Consider the following 15,614-nt stretch of genomic DNA (forward strand, 5'->3'; position numbering starts at 1 on the left):
TTTTTTTTTTTTTTTTAAGAGTACTTTCTGCTTGCTTGAATTTTTTACAAACCGGTTAAGCCCAATGTTGACAAGCTAAACCACGCGGCTCCACTGGCACTAAACCCCGCGGGCTCCGGAGCACACAGCCCGCAGGGGGCGGGACCAGAACCCGGAAGGGGCGGGGCCGTGACCGAACGCCTAAGAGCCGCCGGCGGCCAAGAGCTTTCCTTTCCAGCCCCGCCGCTGAAGGAGTGAGGCTTACCGGGCACCGTTGGCCATGCGGCGAGGGCGGCGGCGCCGGAGGCCCGATCGCCGAACCTTCGGAGGTGAGAGTCCCCGTGCTTCCTTCACTGCCGGAACCCGACCCCAAGCCAGGTCCTTGCCCACCGCGAAGCTCTCCGCCGTCGACCCCGGGACCTCCGTCCCCGTGGCCTCTGAGCGAGCGGTCGGCCTCACCGGCGCCTTCCCGTTCCCGCGCCCCAAGTGACCGCAAGCTTGCCCCAACCTCTGTTAAATAGGATTTTGTGAGCAACCACCAGCCGGCCCTTACCTTTAGTAATCGCCGGTTTGGACTTTGAGTCCGACGCTTAAGTCGCGCGGGAGCGCCGGCAAGCTGGGCGGTCGCCGGAACTCATTCACAATCCCCAGTAGAACCTGCGTCCTCAATGGTTTCAAGGTCCCTTAAATGAGCGGCTTATTATCCTAAGTAATTGGTGATTGGCTTTTAAATAAGCGGCATGGTTTAATCGGCTCTCCCACGGCAGACCTACTTGGCACTTCCAGGGTCTCTTTGTCTATAAATAAGACGAGGCCTTGAAATTGGAAAACAATATGGACGATAGAGAAGTTTCTTAAGCTGTAAATGCAACTATTAATTATCAAAACGAATTAATTGACAACGGGGAAAATGTTAGTTGGTAATATTAGTCATACTCATTTTTAAGGCTAAGTTGTTTGAATCCTATTTCATTGTGTTGGGGTATTTGTCAAAGAAGTTAGTAATGCGCGTAAGTTCTGAAGCAACATACAAGAGCTTTTTCAATTTAACGTTTGATACCTCTTCATAAATTATTTGCAAGAACTGTCTGGTTTATTGATTTATCATATTGGGGGTCCTGTGGAATTTCTGTGACCCTGGCCAAATGTACCTACTCTAAAGCTAGATTTCAAGTTTGCCGTTGCAATGCTTATTAGCTGGAGGTCTGCATAATTATTTCTATATAGCTAATTTTTAATCGGACTTGTATATCATCCTTGTTAAATCTGAAGCAGAAAAGCAGTGACTGGTACTCATTAGGGCCATCATGTCTTAAATCGGTATCACCAAAGCAAACATCTCTATCAATTTTTCCTGCCCATGCTAATTAATACATTGCCATCTTGGGTTATGGGATTAAGTCCTAATCAGCCAAAAGGACTAATAATAACATGGTTAAAATTTTAGATTTAGGGCTCTCCCTGGTGGCACAATGAGTTAAAGCACCACATTATGATGCTCTCTGAAGCTGCTGCAACAGTTCAATCCCCCACCAGGGAGCTCACCCACTTGGTGAGGCGGACCTCTCCTGACCAGCCCACTGCTCCCTTCAGCAGTGTATTCTAGTACATCTGCTTGTTCTGCTTCCCTCTCTCTCTGGTGAATCATCTCACCCACCAAAACTCTGACCTCTACCCCAGTTCTATAAGCATAAATAAATAGATCTTTTTTAAAAATTTAGGTTTAATCGATTTTAAATACCAGAAAAGTAGGGTTAAGCTTGAAGTACATTCTTTATTTTCATCAGAATATTTTGAGTATTTGTTTTTCAAAATACTGAAATCTTATATTAAAAACTTGACTAGGATTCAGTGTTCTCAAATTTGATTATAATTATGGTTCTGGATAAGAATGGAAAAGAAAATTTGAACCACTTCTATATTATATGATGTAACACAGGTGGAATTATAAATAGAAATCACAAATGAAATATTTTAATTTACAGGTGCAACAGAGATGAGTTTTGAAGATAGAAGATTGTAATAAATTTTTTCTAACAGTTCGTTAATGAGGATAACTGAAAAACTGGGGAAACAACTGCAACTGCATGTAATGAGGTACCAAAGAAAATTAATTTTGTTATAGTATTGTTCCTTAAGAGTGGGTTAATGTTTAATGTTTCCGGCATGATAAGTTATTAAACAACTGGCACAATGATGACTCAATTACCTTTTGCCGTTTACCCAGCTGAGGGTTTCTTTGAAGAAAATTTTAACACTGAGATGCCAGTAATTTAATGGTTATGTAAACTACTCATACAGTGCAATTCTTATTAAAATGGATGAAATGGTCTTTTCTGCATACAGGTAATTGCTTGCCAATTAAAGTTTTAATCTTCAGCTGTGGGGTTCAAAAATCCTCCATTACTTCAAGTAAGTATGCTATGCCTTGATAACACAGTTTTTGATAAATTCAAAGGGCTGGTACCATTTTCTAATTTCAGGAGTATTATTTCCTTTTTCAGTGTTAGTTTTGATTTTGAGTGTGAAATGATTCTCATTGTTGGTTTCTGATTTCTAATCGCTCAGGAGTATGGCATTCGACATTTTGGAAGGAAATGAAGAGGAATTAATCAAGAAGACATGAAGCAAATGACCAAAATTTGTTTTATTGATATCACAATAAATTATATAGAAAAACATGTTTGAATACTTTTAATTGCTGGGTAATAATCCTTTTTAAAAATATTTTAGTTTTTTAAACATTCCCATATTTAGCCATTACACATTTTTTAATATGCTTTAGAAATAGAATTTACTATTTGTGTGGGTAGTGATTCTAAATTTAATGCTGAACAACTGAATTAAATTATTACTAGTTAAATTTCATTAATAACCTACATATTTTGTTTAAAATTTAAATCTTCACTCATTTGCGAATTTTCTTTGGACAAAATCTAGTAATAATTGGCTATTCAGGGCTTGAATTAAATACATAATTATATCTTAAATGTTTTCCTGTATTTAGTCCTACAGTACAAAGTTTTCTTTTTATACTTATATAAAAGGACAGTTTAAAAGCTATTTCAGACTTAATAAGGGATTCCCAAACTAGATTAAATACCAGTCTAGTAAAGCATGAGTTCTTAAATTAGAGGTTACTGTCTGACAACTACGTGAACTTTCCATTGCTTACCCTGCAACATTTTTTAAAGTGGCATTCCATTGTACTTCTGTAAGGTACTGTTACCTGAAGCATTACTTAAGACCAAGTTTTCCTGCTTAGGAAAGGAAATTTGCCTATTGATCACTAGTAAAAACAGCTGTCCCAGGTCCATATGTGTCAATGAACTGTTGAAGCTGTTGTTGGCATTGAGTCAGGTAAATGTCCCTTTGCTCTAAATATTCTTCATTATGCAGTTCAAATGGAAATAGTGCATTTGGTGCAACGCAAAACACAGCAACCCCTAAGAAGAAAGTATAAAGGAATGCTTAAAATAATACTGCGGTTCCATTTTCAATAATGAAATTTCATTAAATCCTAACATTTAATAACAAGCATTTAGGTGACTTTTTGAAAATTGGGAAGCATTCAGTAAATGAGCTAACTGCTGTTAGGTCAATAATAGAAGTGTTAATGCTCAAATTTGATTTTGAAGTATTGTCATCTACATAAGCAGTCATTACAATTTTGAAGCTACATCAGATGGGGGAAAGCAATGATAAGTTAACTGGGTGCAAGAATAGGTAATACATTTTTCTAAGAAACAGGAGATAGGGACTGGAAATTCTCATAAGCAAGGGTGCTAAGGTAATTCAATAGGAAAGGATAGTATAAAGTATGATACTGCGAAGACTACATGCAAAAGAATGAAGCTGGTCCCTTATTTAGAAAACTGGGTTTGAGGCCTAAGCAAAAGAACTAAAAACATGCTTCATGACATGACATTGGATTTGGCAATGGTTCCTTGAATATAAGATACAAAGCACATGCAACAGGAAGAAATTAGTCCTCAACAAAATTTAAGACTGCGGCAAAAGATAAGATTATGAGCAGTGGAAAGACAACCCATTGGTTGGGAGGAAATACTTGCAAATCATATCTGATGGAGGTCTACAAGAAAGCCAGATCTAAAGGATGAACAAAGGATCTAAATAGATATTTCTCCAAAGAAGAAATAGTCAAATACTCAACATTAGGAAATTTTAGTGATTCCTAAATTATGACTAGACTAAAAAACTGTCCAGGTTCTTAACATCTGTTATCTCTGGTAGCATGTCTCATTTAACATCTATAATGATTTTTTAAAGATTTATTTTTATTTATGCATTATAAGAACTGGGTTGTAGGCTGAGGTAGGGGTGGGGAAGGGTTGCAAGAAGGTTTACCAGAGACAGTGGGGAATATAAAAGGCAAATCTGAGAAGAGCATCAGGTGAGACAGGAGAGGTCTGTTGCACAATGTGGTTCACCTCCCTGGCCTGGGTTTGAACTCATGCTGCACAGTAGCTAGTGATTGGTTGATAGTGCTGACTTTAACCCCTGTGCTGGTAGGGAGGCCCTATAACTTGATCTTGTATTCAAGACTTTCTTCCAAATCTTGGTAAATGGCAGCATTATACACTCATTTATAGGAGGAGCAAGGTTCTCAATGCCAGAATTATATGACTCAGAAGCAGCACCAGAAAGAAACCTGGCCATTTTCCTTTATTCTTCAACACCCACACTCACATCTCAAGATTGTATTGTTTTCTGTCTGTATTCAAGAAACTGTATGTGAATATAGGGATTATTTTCTGGCTATGTTTGAAGTTACATTTAGGGAGTTTGTAAATGTGCCCCTCCATTCTGACACCCACTTCAGATTGGTGTAAGACATCCGTAATATAGGTACGTACCCTCGCTGCATGAGAAAAAGACAAAATCTTTGACATAGTTATTGCCTGGGGCCGACCCAAACAGCACTCAGATCCACAAGGAAAGGAGCATGAGACGAACTGATGTGTTGACCTATCTCATGAGAGCCACTTAAAATATCTATAGGTGCTGTGGAACCAAAACCCTTATCCAGAGATGCAAGTTGAGTGAGGGCTTCCTCTTTTTCCAACTGGGGAGGAAAACATCAGAGCTGTGACTAGGGACCCAAGGCCGACTGGAACCCACAAAAGGAGATGAGAGGAGTTGAACCAACCAACTACTGGAGTCTGTCCTCACTAGGGAACTTGTCCACTGACATTGGCAGAAAGCAAGGTTCTCAATGCTAGAATGGAATGGGTAGTACAACCAGAATGGATAAGGAGGCAGGGAATCCAGAGACCATGCTGGTCTGGATAAAACAACAGTCTCCAATACCACAGGAAGCTCCAAAATCAAGGAACATGGAGAACAACTGCACACACCTGCCCTATAAAAGATTCCTAAAGTACTCTGCTTTGCAGAAAATGCCGTGATAAAATACAATCACATTTTGTTTACATGCCTAACTGGTGGATGATTACTAGACAATTAAATGTTGCATATGATTTCAAAAAGAAGGTAAATTTAAATCATTTCATGTATTAGTACATTTCCGCCCTGAATTTAAGTAATGCAAAAATTCAATTATAGAAACAATTATGTACAATAACAACTTAATACCAGATAATGATACTACCTATAAATAATTACTAAATCTTCAAATTCAAACAAAACTTACCTGATAGAAATTTATTATTCTCTAAAATAATGTTAAAATATATGTAACATTTTGACAGACAGGACATTTGTTTTAATATAACTAATTGTAGTGATTATTAATGACTTAATAGATTACCATATTTCAGTGTGAGAGATATTTCAAATAATAAGGCTGCAATTAGTACATCTTCTTTAAGCACTTTATTTCTTAAGTTCAGTCGAGCATGAGCTTCAGATAGGGAAACTCTAAAAAATAAAATTGATACCAATTAAAATATATATTAAAGCTAATATATATATTGGCAGGCTCAAAGACATATTTTAAATCACTTTTTTTCATCAACAAATGGTTTTATCTGGAAGCAACAATAAAAAGGAAATTTGTAAACTGCAGTCCTATCAACATATGTACATTATTCTCCAAAATCTAATTTATTTTCCTCATAACTTCATTAGAGTATTACAGATAAAAACAAGTATCCTGACTTATTATTTAAGGATTTGTTTTCCACCCTGGTTTATCTCTATTATTCCACACCTCTTCTACCTGAGTTCTGTTCAGATAAATACACTCTTGGAAAAATTAACCTAACTAAATCTCTCTTACAGACATACCCTTGGTGTTTTCTTCCAAATTCTTCATGGCTTTGAAGTCCTCATAGAATCTTGAAAGTGTTAGAAGAGATTTTAGAGTTCAAAATTCAAACTTCCATCAGATAATTGAATTTTCTCTACACTGTATCTCCAGGCTACTTATTATTCCATCTTTTGGGACTCATGAGGCAATCCATTCTTTGATTTTTAAATTACCACTGACTACCTGAAAACCTCTTATTAGGTATATGTGACATACTTGAATGATTGCTAGACTTGGGGAACAAAAAGATAGGCAAAGTTTCTACAATCCACAAGCTGGGTGACTTTGTATCAGTCACTTAAGTCTGAAATTTTTGTGAAGCACAGCTACACAATGGGGATAATAATAATTCATAGGGTTTCTGTGATTTCAAATAAGGCATTTGAAAGCTTTGTGTCTCACCCATAAGATTATATAAAAGTTGAAAGTGGTTTCATTGTAATTTCCACCCACTGGTCCCTGGTTCTGTATTCAGAGACTGCAGAACAAACCTACTTACTACTTCTAAATTTTGTGACAGCTCTTCCAATATTCAAAAGCAACTTTCATAGTTATCCCATGTTTTCTTTTTTCTTCAAGATATTCTTGGTCCTTTAGTATATCACAAGAGCTAGCTTTCAAACTCCCTCACTATCCTCCTAGTTAACTTTATGCCAAATTTGGTTAAAACTCTTTTTCAATATAGTTAAAGGTACTTTGACTAGCAGAGTACAGGTGAGGCAGAACCATTATATTATTACTCTAATACTATATTAATACAATCCCAAATCACAGTATTATTAACAGCCAGATTATATTGCTTGTGCATATTAAACATTAATGAATAAAATCTTAAAAAGTCTTTCATATTAGGCACATCATTTTTTCATTCATTCACCCTTGCACTAGGAAGGTTGAAACCTAATTGAGGACATTATCCTACTACATTTATTCTACTAATTTTCTTCCTGTTAGACTAAGATCATTATTTAGATCTATGAAGACTTCTCCAGTGTTATTTATTTACATTTTTATTACAATTTTCCTGAAGTCCTTGTCCAAGCTCCTTCAAAAAATGTTGCCCAAGGTAGACAATGTATATATAGCCTTTCAGGAAAAGAGCTTATTATTCACTCCACTTCTCTAGAAAAGCAAAGGTGGTATTGTTAGTCATCGATGTATAGAAGTAGGTGGGAAAATGCAAGGTTTGACTCCCAAGTAGCGGTTTATTTACTTGGCTAATTCATAAACCTCATCTCTTCTCATGGCATTTGTTTTTTCCAATGAAATACTAGAGTTATCATATTAAAATATACTCTGTCTTATTTTCAGGTCAATATACTCACAATTCTAAGCCATATGAATTAAAATAAAAATACCTATTACAGAGAAAAAGGAGTATGAGAAAACAGATACATTGATGTTTTTAAACTTTGAGTATTAAGTATTTAAATGTTGATATGAATATTTTAAAAATGACTTCAGTAAATGGAAAGCATTATACTATTTTGCTTATCATTCTAAGACATCACAATTGATTTCTCTTTGGTTTATCTACAGCATTTTTTTTAACCCTGTGAAGATAAATGTACAATTGGAATCTTGTTTAGACCTATATTTGATATTTCCTGCCTGCCAGTCCTCTATTTGTCTTACTTTATATTGCAATTATAACAAGATACTTATTTACATAATGGATTACTTTAATCCTGATCCTATTTCATAATTTGCTTGAGTTATACATTAACCTATATCAAATGAGATAATGTTCTGTCAATACGGGACTATTTAAATAATAGAACAGAAACATCACAACACAGTAAAATTGTGATGCAGCCATTAAAAACAGAATTAGGTAATTCTTTCATTGCTGACACTATGATATATACACCACTTACAATTCCAATTGGGAAAAAGTATCCATATGAATATGTATGCTTATGTGTGTAATATATTTAATAAATAACTATTTAAAACTGTCAAAATTAAATAAGCATGTATTTAGCATGCATTATATACAAATTACATATTTATATAAGATAGTATGTCTAGGAGAATACAAACAAAATTGTTAATAGTGATTATTGCTAGGAAGTGGGTTAGAAATTGGCTCAAGATAGCAGGGTACTTTAGACTCTCTTCCTATGTCCATATTTCATTTTTATAATAAAGCTTATTTAAATTTTTTAATTTTTATTTATTTTTTAAAGATTTATTTATTTATGCATACAGAACTGGGGTACAGGCCAGAGGTGCAGGGTGGTGAGAGACTTCACTAGAGACAGAGTGGGGAGCAGATAAAGGGAACACACTGCTGAGGGGAGCAGTGGGTGGGTCAGGAGAGGTCTGCCACACTATGTGGGTTAGCTCCCTGGAGGAGGGAGGGGGGACAAACTCTGTGCTGCAGTGGCTGCAGATAGATTCATAGGGCTTTACCCCTTGCGCCATCAGGGAGGCCAAGATTTTAAGGATCAGAAATAGGTGAGTTTATTAAAGAATTTCAAATTATGGGAACAATGAACTTAAAGAATGTTTTCTAGTTTCAGCTACAAAATACCTGGAATGTGTAAATAGCCCCATTTAAAAAAAATAATAATTTGGCCCTCCCTGGTGGCGCAGCGGGTTAAAGCACAGCACTGAGAATCTAAAGCCGCTTCCGCATGAGTTCAACTCCCGCCTGCCCCGGAGGTGACCACATGGCGTGGCAGACCTCTCCTGACCCGCCCGCTGCTCCCCTCAGCACTTCGTCGATCTGCCTGTTCTGCTCCCCACTCTGTCTCTGGTGAATCCTCTCACCCTCCGCATCTCTGACCTGTACCCCAGTTCTGTATGCATAAATAAATAAATCCTTAAAAAAAAATAATAATAATTTGCTTTAACAATCAATGCACAATTCTCAGGCATATCTCACACAAGAGGTCCAATAAAAATGAGTTTTTGTTAATTATTAGAAGTTAAAATTGTGTAACAATATAACAAAGGAATTAAGTTACCTTAAATTATTTTGGAAAAAAATATAAATTAACCATCTAGGATTCAAACATACAAACAAGTGAATCAGAGAAATAAGTAAGTTAACCAAACACATCACTTAAGTCAATACTGAATTTTAATATTTGCATTGAATACCTACAAATATTTTAATGCAGATGCTGTCAGTTTTGATCCACATACAGAATCTGTTCTGATTCTGCGACTCGCTAGGTAATAGCCATGAATCATTCTCTCTGCCTCCATGCTGAATTCTACATTCAAATTCTTTGCAAAAGCCAGCAGCTATATTAAGAATGAAAATTTTGAGACTTGAACATTATTATCAAATCTATATAACAAAAATTCAAAGTACATTATATTTAAAAGTTAGCATATTTCATTTACATCAAAAGTGATTAGATATTTGGAGCCATCTCAAAGGCACTGAACACTTAACTCAGAAACTTATACTTCTAAGAAAATTCAAGTTTACCCAAAAAAATCTCTTCTTTCCTCTTAGTACAGAAATGTTCTGTATCATAGTAATATTTATTTGAATGACTAAAGTCCTTGCTTCCAGTGGGATAAAAACTCAAATCAATTCAGTGAGAGAGAAGCTTTTTATAAGAGTCCATTTTCTCTTTGAATACTCTTTATTCTTTGACAGTTTATTTGCTTAGAACTTTCTCTTCTTGATCCTAGAGCTACTTGCCTCCTTACTTCCCTCCCTTCCTTTAGAGAACACAACTGATCACAAGATAGGAAGCACTATGATAACTACTATGAAGATGGTCCTTGGAGATTCAGTAAGAGTTTTGGTAGAGAACAATTCTTTAACATAATGTTTATCATTGTTTTCTGTGAGGTTTACTGATTTCTTTCTTAGTGACTCCCGGTTCCTTAAAGCCTTACTGTATGATATAATTTCCAGACATTTCAACATTCTACTTTTTCTTTTTCAACTCAAAGAACTAAAAAGGAAAAAAGTAAACACTGTAAAGTTGTTTTTAACTGCAATGTTTATATATTAAATAAAACTTTTTTTTTTAAGAATCTGGATATATCCTGTCGGTTTTTATTCATCTAATATTCCATTTCTCTCTTCAGGCCTCAGAACTCTGACTACCAATAGCTTTAGTGGCCCTCTCTTAAGTTTTATCCTGTGAAGGCATACTCATGTTCTTCTTAAATACTTCTTTAGAAGCAGACTATTGCCCAAATACTGGAAATGTCCTCAATAGTGGCCTCCAGTTCTCTTCTTCAGAGAATGCCTTAGGACAGCCCTCATCAAAAGACTGAAGTGGAAGTATGGGGCAGAAGGATTTATACATTTCCCCTGTTTTTTCTATCCAAAGCAGGACAACTGTGGGGGATCTTCTGTAGCTCTGGAACTCACTATGAGGCCTTAGAGGCTATTTTTGGGTCTGCATCACAGCTTAACTTCTTGCTATGACCAACAGTGCTTCCTTTCTCCTTCCACTCGTTTTGATAAAACAGTATTCCTTGATAAACACTGGCACAATAAACTCCATTTCAGTCTGCCTTTTGGAAAACTCAGATGGCAACATACTCATCTAATCAGTTTTGTATAGTGCACAGATTTATCTTCTGTTTTGTGTGATGCACAGACTTTAATATTCTGGAGAAATCATTTTCCACTAGCCTAGCAAAGTTAAGTATACAGCTATTCTCTGCATTCTGATGAATCAACTATAAATCATGCCCGAGTTTCAAGGCTTATTATAAATTTGTCAAATCCTAATACCAGTGGATCCATAGTAAAATTTTTCCTCCAGTCAGGAAGGACTTCTCATAGTTTTCCATATAGTATACTCACTTCTGTTTTTCTGTTTTTGATCCTAGTACCATATTTATCTAGAATGCTTTGTCTTTCTGTCACCTAATTTTAATTTCTTTGGAGCCCTACTAAAATTTCATTTTCTCTATGAAGTCTTCCAGCTCTTACATCCTACTTGTTATTTGCCCTCTGAATTCTTGATATACTTATAATCAGCATCACCCAGGTTGGTATGTAAATTTTCCCTTGTTTCGCATATCTTGTTTCTAATGTCAATTAGAAACAAACCTTACTGTATTATAAATATTGTTCTTTTTCTAGTCTAACCTATGTGAATAAAAAAAGCTTGTATTTCATTTTAAATCAAACTCATTTTCACCCTTTTACCCAAGCAATATGTCTATAAGGAAGGCAGGTATGGAAAATAATGATTCATGAATTCCCACTTCCCGATATCCTCTGCCTTTTATCTATCCTCCTCAGATACCTTTAACTCTACAGTGGACAGATTCCTGAAGAGTTAATATTAAAAGAGCTTCACTTGTAAGTACTTGAATATCCTTAATAAGAACTATTGTTGAATTTAAATCATCTATTGCCAGGTTCTCTGAAAATGCCAAGTTTTCATGTCAGGCCAATCAAATACGTTAGTGAGTCATGTAGATATTCCCTAAAATGAAAACTTTGAAGGCATTCATATAAAACAGCCTATCACAAGTTTTTCTATAAGATTGTTTTGGGTTTTTTTAATATTCAGATTTTTTTTGAGTTACGGTATTTGAAAGCTGTTACAAAGAATACACTCAGCACTTTAACATTTATATCTACGCTCAGTTTTAGTTTACTTCATTATAATCCTAAATATTTTCTATACACTATCCTTTGAATGTTTAAAAGCTGGAAACAAACAAACCAAAAAAAAAATTCTAAATGAAGAAAATCCAGTGTTCAAAGAAAATTCTACTTTAACTGAGAAATATTAGCTTAAGTATTCTTGGTAATTATTTTATCTACCTTTACCTTTTCAAAATCTTCACTTGTAAACTGTTTAGAAGCTATGTAAAGTAGCCCTTCAGGATCAACAGCTTTTTTTAAAGTATGCTGCACAGTTGGAAGAAGTGAGTAGCAAGGAGATGATTCATTGCAGTTAATCAATAACCCAAATGCTTCTACAAGATTGGCTGGAATCAAACTACAATCCTACATCAAAATAGAAGGCAAAAGGCAAACATTAAACGCTGGCATTTCACAAACATTTTGGAAATAATTATAAGTTAAATAATACTTATAACATTATTTAAATTCTTAATATAGTTATTACATAATTTTATTATATTATGGTATTTACTATTATGAATTACTTAAAGCAATTCTTGAATAGCATGGGAATTTGTGGTGACAGTTTTTTAAAAATTCTCTTTGAGTATTCTCTTACATACTAAAACCTTCCCAACTAGCCTATTCAAGTAATAATTTCTAGTGAGCAGTCTGTTTTATGTGACTAATAAACATGAAAAAACTCATAAACAACTGTATCATTATTTACTTTTAGCTGCTGATTAAGTACAGAAATTGGTAAATAACAAAAAATTAAGAATAATGAAAACATTACATTAAAATCTGTGACTAAAATTCTTGAGGAACAGTCTAACAATAAAATATACACATAGCTTACCATCTGACCTATTAAAGTACTGGCTTTCTGTGTATTTCTCCTTGAAGATGAATCCATATCAACAAAAGACCAAAAACTGCACTGAACTGGAAAAGTCACTTGTTGATCTATATCATCCCCAAACTTCTTTCCTGGGATGTATACTGTGATACTTCTCGTTTCCACAACTAAGTCAGAAGATAACACCCATTTGTTATTTAAAAACATTTTTGGCCTACATATCTACAAATTAATAACAAGTAGTACATAGGATTTTACATCTAACCTTTGATAGTAAAGATACAAGTACATTTGATTATTTTTTAGTGTATGACTAAATTGGAAAATCTGTTAAAAAAGAACAAAGCGAGAGAAACAGTTGAATGGTTAGCTGTCCTATGACTTAATGAAAATCAGCAGAATAAAACAGATAGCAGAACTGTAGTCAACATCTGGGTAAAATAGGTAGAGACTTAGGGGACTGGTCAGACAGTGCAAGTTTACAAGTGAGGCTGAAATTAAGAAATATTCTATTATGTAGGAAAAAAAATAACAGAAAGCAGGTCATCTATGTGGCAGTGAAAAAAGAAAATACTAAGAGGTATATTGAAGGGGGAAATGTGATGCCTCAGTTAGAGGCATCACTGTCTACCCACTGAAAACCCAAACTAAAACCTGTGGAAACATCCTATTCTCATGTCAGCTCTTCCTCATCCCCTATAATCATTCAGTCTAAGATCAATCTTATTCTTGCATTTTATCTCCCAAATATTTTTTAGATTAGTCTTCTCCTCACACATGATTAGAATCTTTTGTGTCCATGTTTACTTTCTTTTTGGTTCCTAAGGTAAATGTATATCTAATTCCATAGAAAGTGCCTGAGCAGTAAGAAAAATGGTTGTTCCATTTTCTAGTCCTGTCAACATTATATAAGAACCCCAGTTTCTTCACATTCTTGGCAACATTTGTTATCAATAATGTTAACTGCTGTCATTCTAGTGACAGTCACTTATATAATTTGTGAAACACAGTATGAAGAAAGGCATTAATGTCACAATGTGGAATGTGGAAAGGCATTAATGTCACAACTATATCTCACAACTATATACAATAAATTAAAGATGAGTTGCAGAAAGCCTTCATGACCTTAGGGTAGGCAAAGAATTTTTTAAGGCAAAATCCAGAAAACAATAAACACACACACACACAAATTATAAATTCAATTTCATCAAATCCAAAAATTTATGCACATTAAAAGGACCCACTAAAAAGTAAATAGACTAGCAAAGGAAAAGAACATAATTGTATTACATATATCTCCCATAAGACATATACCTAGAACACAGAAATAATTCCTGTAAGTCAGGCATTACAGCTCTGAACATTCTAAAATTCACTAAACTGTGTAATTTGAAGTGTGTGAATTGTATAGTTAACAAATAATATTTCAATAAAACTGTCACCCAAAAAAAATGTAACAGAAACATTTGCCATTTTAAAACTAAAACTTTTAAATTATTGACATAGACTATATCATTTATCTTAATATTGCACAATAACAATCTAAAATCATCTGTGTGAGCCTACTTCTGCAGTCTGTTTCAGGAAGAGGTAATATGCTGTTTTTAAATATTGCTGCATATTCTTGTTGGTATGCCTGAAATACAAGGCTTTAGCTGCTCTTTGCCAAATATGTATCTGTCCAAGTATTTGTTAGTTTTAAATCTGGTCCTAAATCATCATGTCCTAATACCAGACCAGACAATGACATTACAAGAAAACTACAGGTCAGAATCTCTTGTGAACACAGATACAAACATACTTAATAAAGAATTAGCAAATAGAGTCCAATGATGTATGAAGAAAACTCTACACATCCAGCTGAGATTTATTGTTGGTATGCAAGGCCTACTTAGTATTTGAAAATCACTTATTGCAATTTATAATACAACAGGCTACCAAAGAAAAATCACATATCATATTAATAGGTATATTTGATGAAATCTAACATCTATTGATAAAAAAATTTTTAATAGGTTAGAAATAATGCTTTAAACCTGAAAAAGAATATCCACAAAATAACCTTCACTATTTTTAATGATGAGAAACTCAAAGCTTTAGAGCTAAGATCAAGAATATCCCCTCTCACCACTGTATTACAGTATCATTTTAAGGCCCAGCTAGTACAATAAATCACGAAAAGGAAAGAAATCTGGTCTAATAGAACTCATGTATGAGCACATCTGAAAGTAACGGCTAAAATGATGCATTTATATATGAAATTCCTCTTTTTTTATTTAGAAAGGTAATATGAGAATTGTCAATGTAATTTCTCAATTCTTAAAATATGTGTAGTACAATCTTAACTGTTAAATAACTACATTGATGTGACTATAGATGAAAATGAATTAAAAAATTTTTTATTTACCTGATTGGAGCTGTTCAAGTTTATCTTTTTTGTGTGACGTCAAGTCTCCTATAAAACAGATACCACCTTTAGCTAGCAAAGCACTGCCAGCTTGAATGCTACCTGCTCCAGTTCCATACTTATTCTTGGACAGAGTAGGAAAAATTTCAGAGGAGACAGGATGACGTATGCCACGGGGAACAAGGTTTATACTAAAATTCAAAAGCCTAGGGAAAAAATAAATTATTCATTACTATTATTTAATGTTTGATTTTTAGAAGCCATAATGTGTAATAGCTATACAATTTAATTTGATTCAATGTTTAATGAGCACTTGTGCTAGGTTGATAAGCACCTCCACGAGGTTTTGCCTTAAAATAAAAAACTCAAAGCCCCGAAAGTGAGACATAGACAAAATAACTGGCACACAATGTTATGAGTACTAAAATAATGTCTGCAATCCAAATAGGGAAAGAAGAAGTAAAACTATCCTTATTTGCAGATGATATGTTAATTTATATGGAAAACCCTA

The 15,614-nt window shown here is 34.6% G+C and overlaps 1 protein-coding gene and 1 long non-coding RNA gene across 2 annotated transcripts in view; one reads left to right on the plus strand and one right to left on the minus strand.

Moving 5' to 3' along the window:
- Nucleotides 1–195: 195 nt before the first annotated feature.
- LOC105853440 lies at nt 196–2,660 on the plus strand. The gene is made up of 4 exons (XR_001145288.1): nt 196–308; nt 1,965–2,076; nt 2,326–2,391; nt 2,548–2,660. It is a non-coding gene; the product is annotated as an uncharacterized LOC105853440 (long non-coding RNA).
- A 598-nt stretch (nt 2,661–3,258) lies between these two features.
- Nucleotides 3,259–15,614, minus strand: part of MCMDC2 (minichromosome maintenance domain containing 2) — a 28,333-nt gene continuing 15,977 nt past the window's right edge. Inside the window, exons 9-14 of the mRNA XM_004679822.2 lie at nt 15,104–15,309; nt 12,697–12,863; nt 12,042–12,221; nt 9,384–9,526; nt 5,771–5,880; nt 3,259–3,425 (exon numbers count right to left, since the gene is read on the minus strand). Coding sequence (XP_004679879.1) covers nt 3,259–3,425; nt 5,771–5,880; nt 9,384–9,526; nt 12,042–12,221; nt 12,697–12,863; nt 15,104–15,309 — 973 coding nt within the window. The remainder of the gene's footprint in view (nt 3,426–5,770; nt 5,881–9,383; nt 9,527–12,041; nt 12,222–12,696; nt 12,864–15,103; nt 15,310–15,614) is intronic.

The sequence above is a fragment of the Condylura cristata genome, unplaced genomic scaffold (genome assembly GCF_000260355.1).
Source record: "Condylura cristata isolate star-nosed mole 26May11 unplaced genomic scaffold, ConCri1.0 scaffold00009, whole genome shotgun sequence".
NCBI lineage: Eukaryota > Metazoa > Chordata > Mammalia > Eulipotyphla > Talpidae > Condylura > Condylura cristata.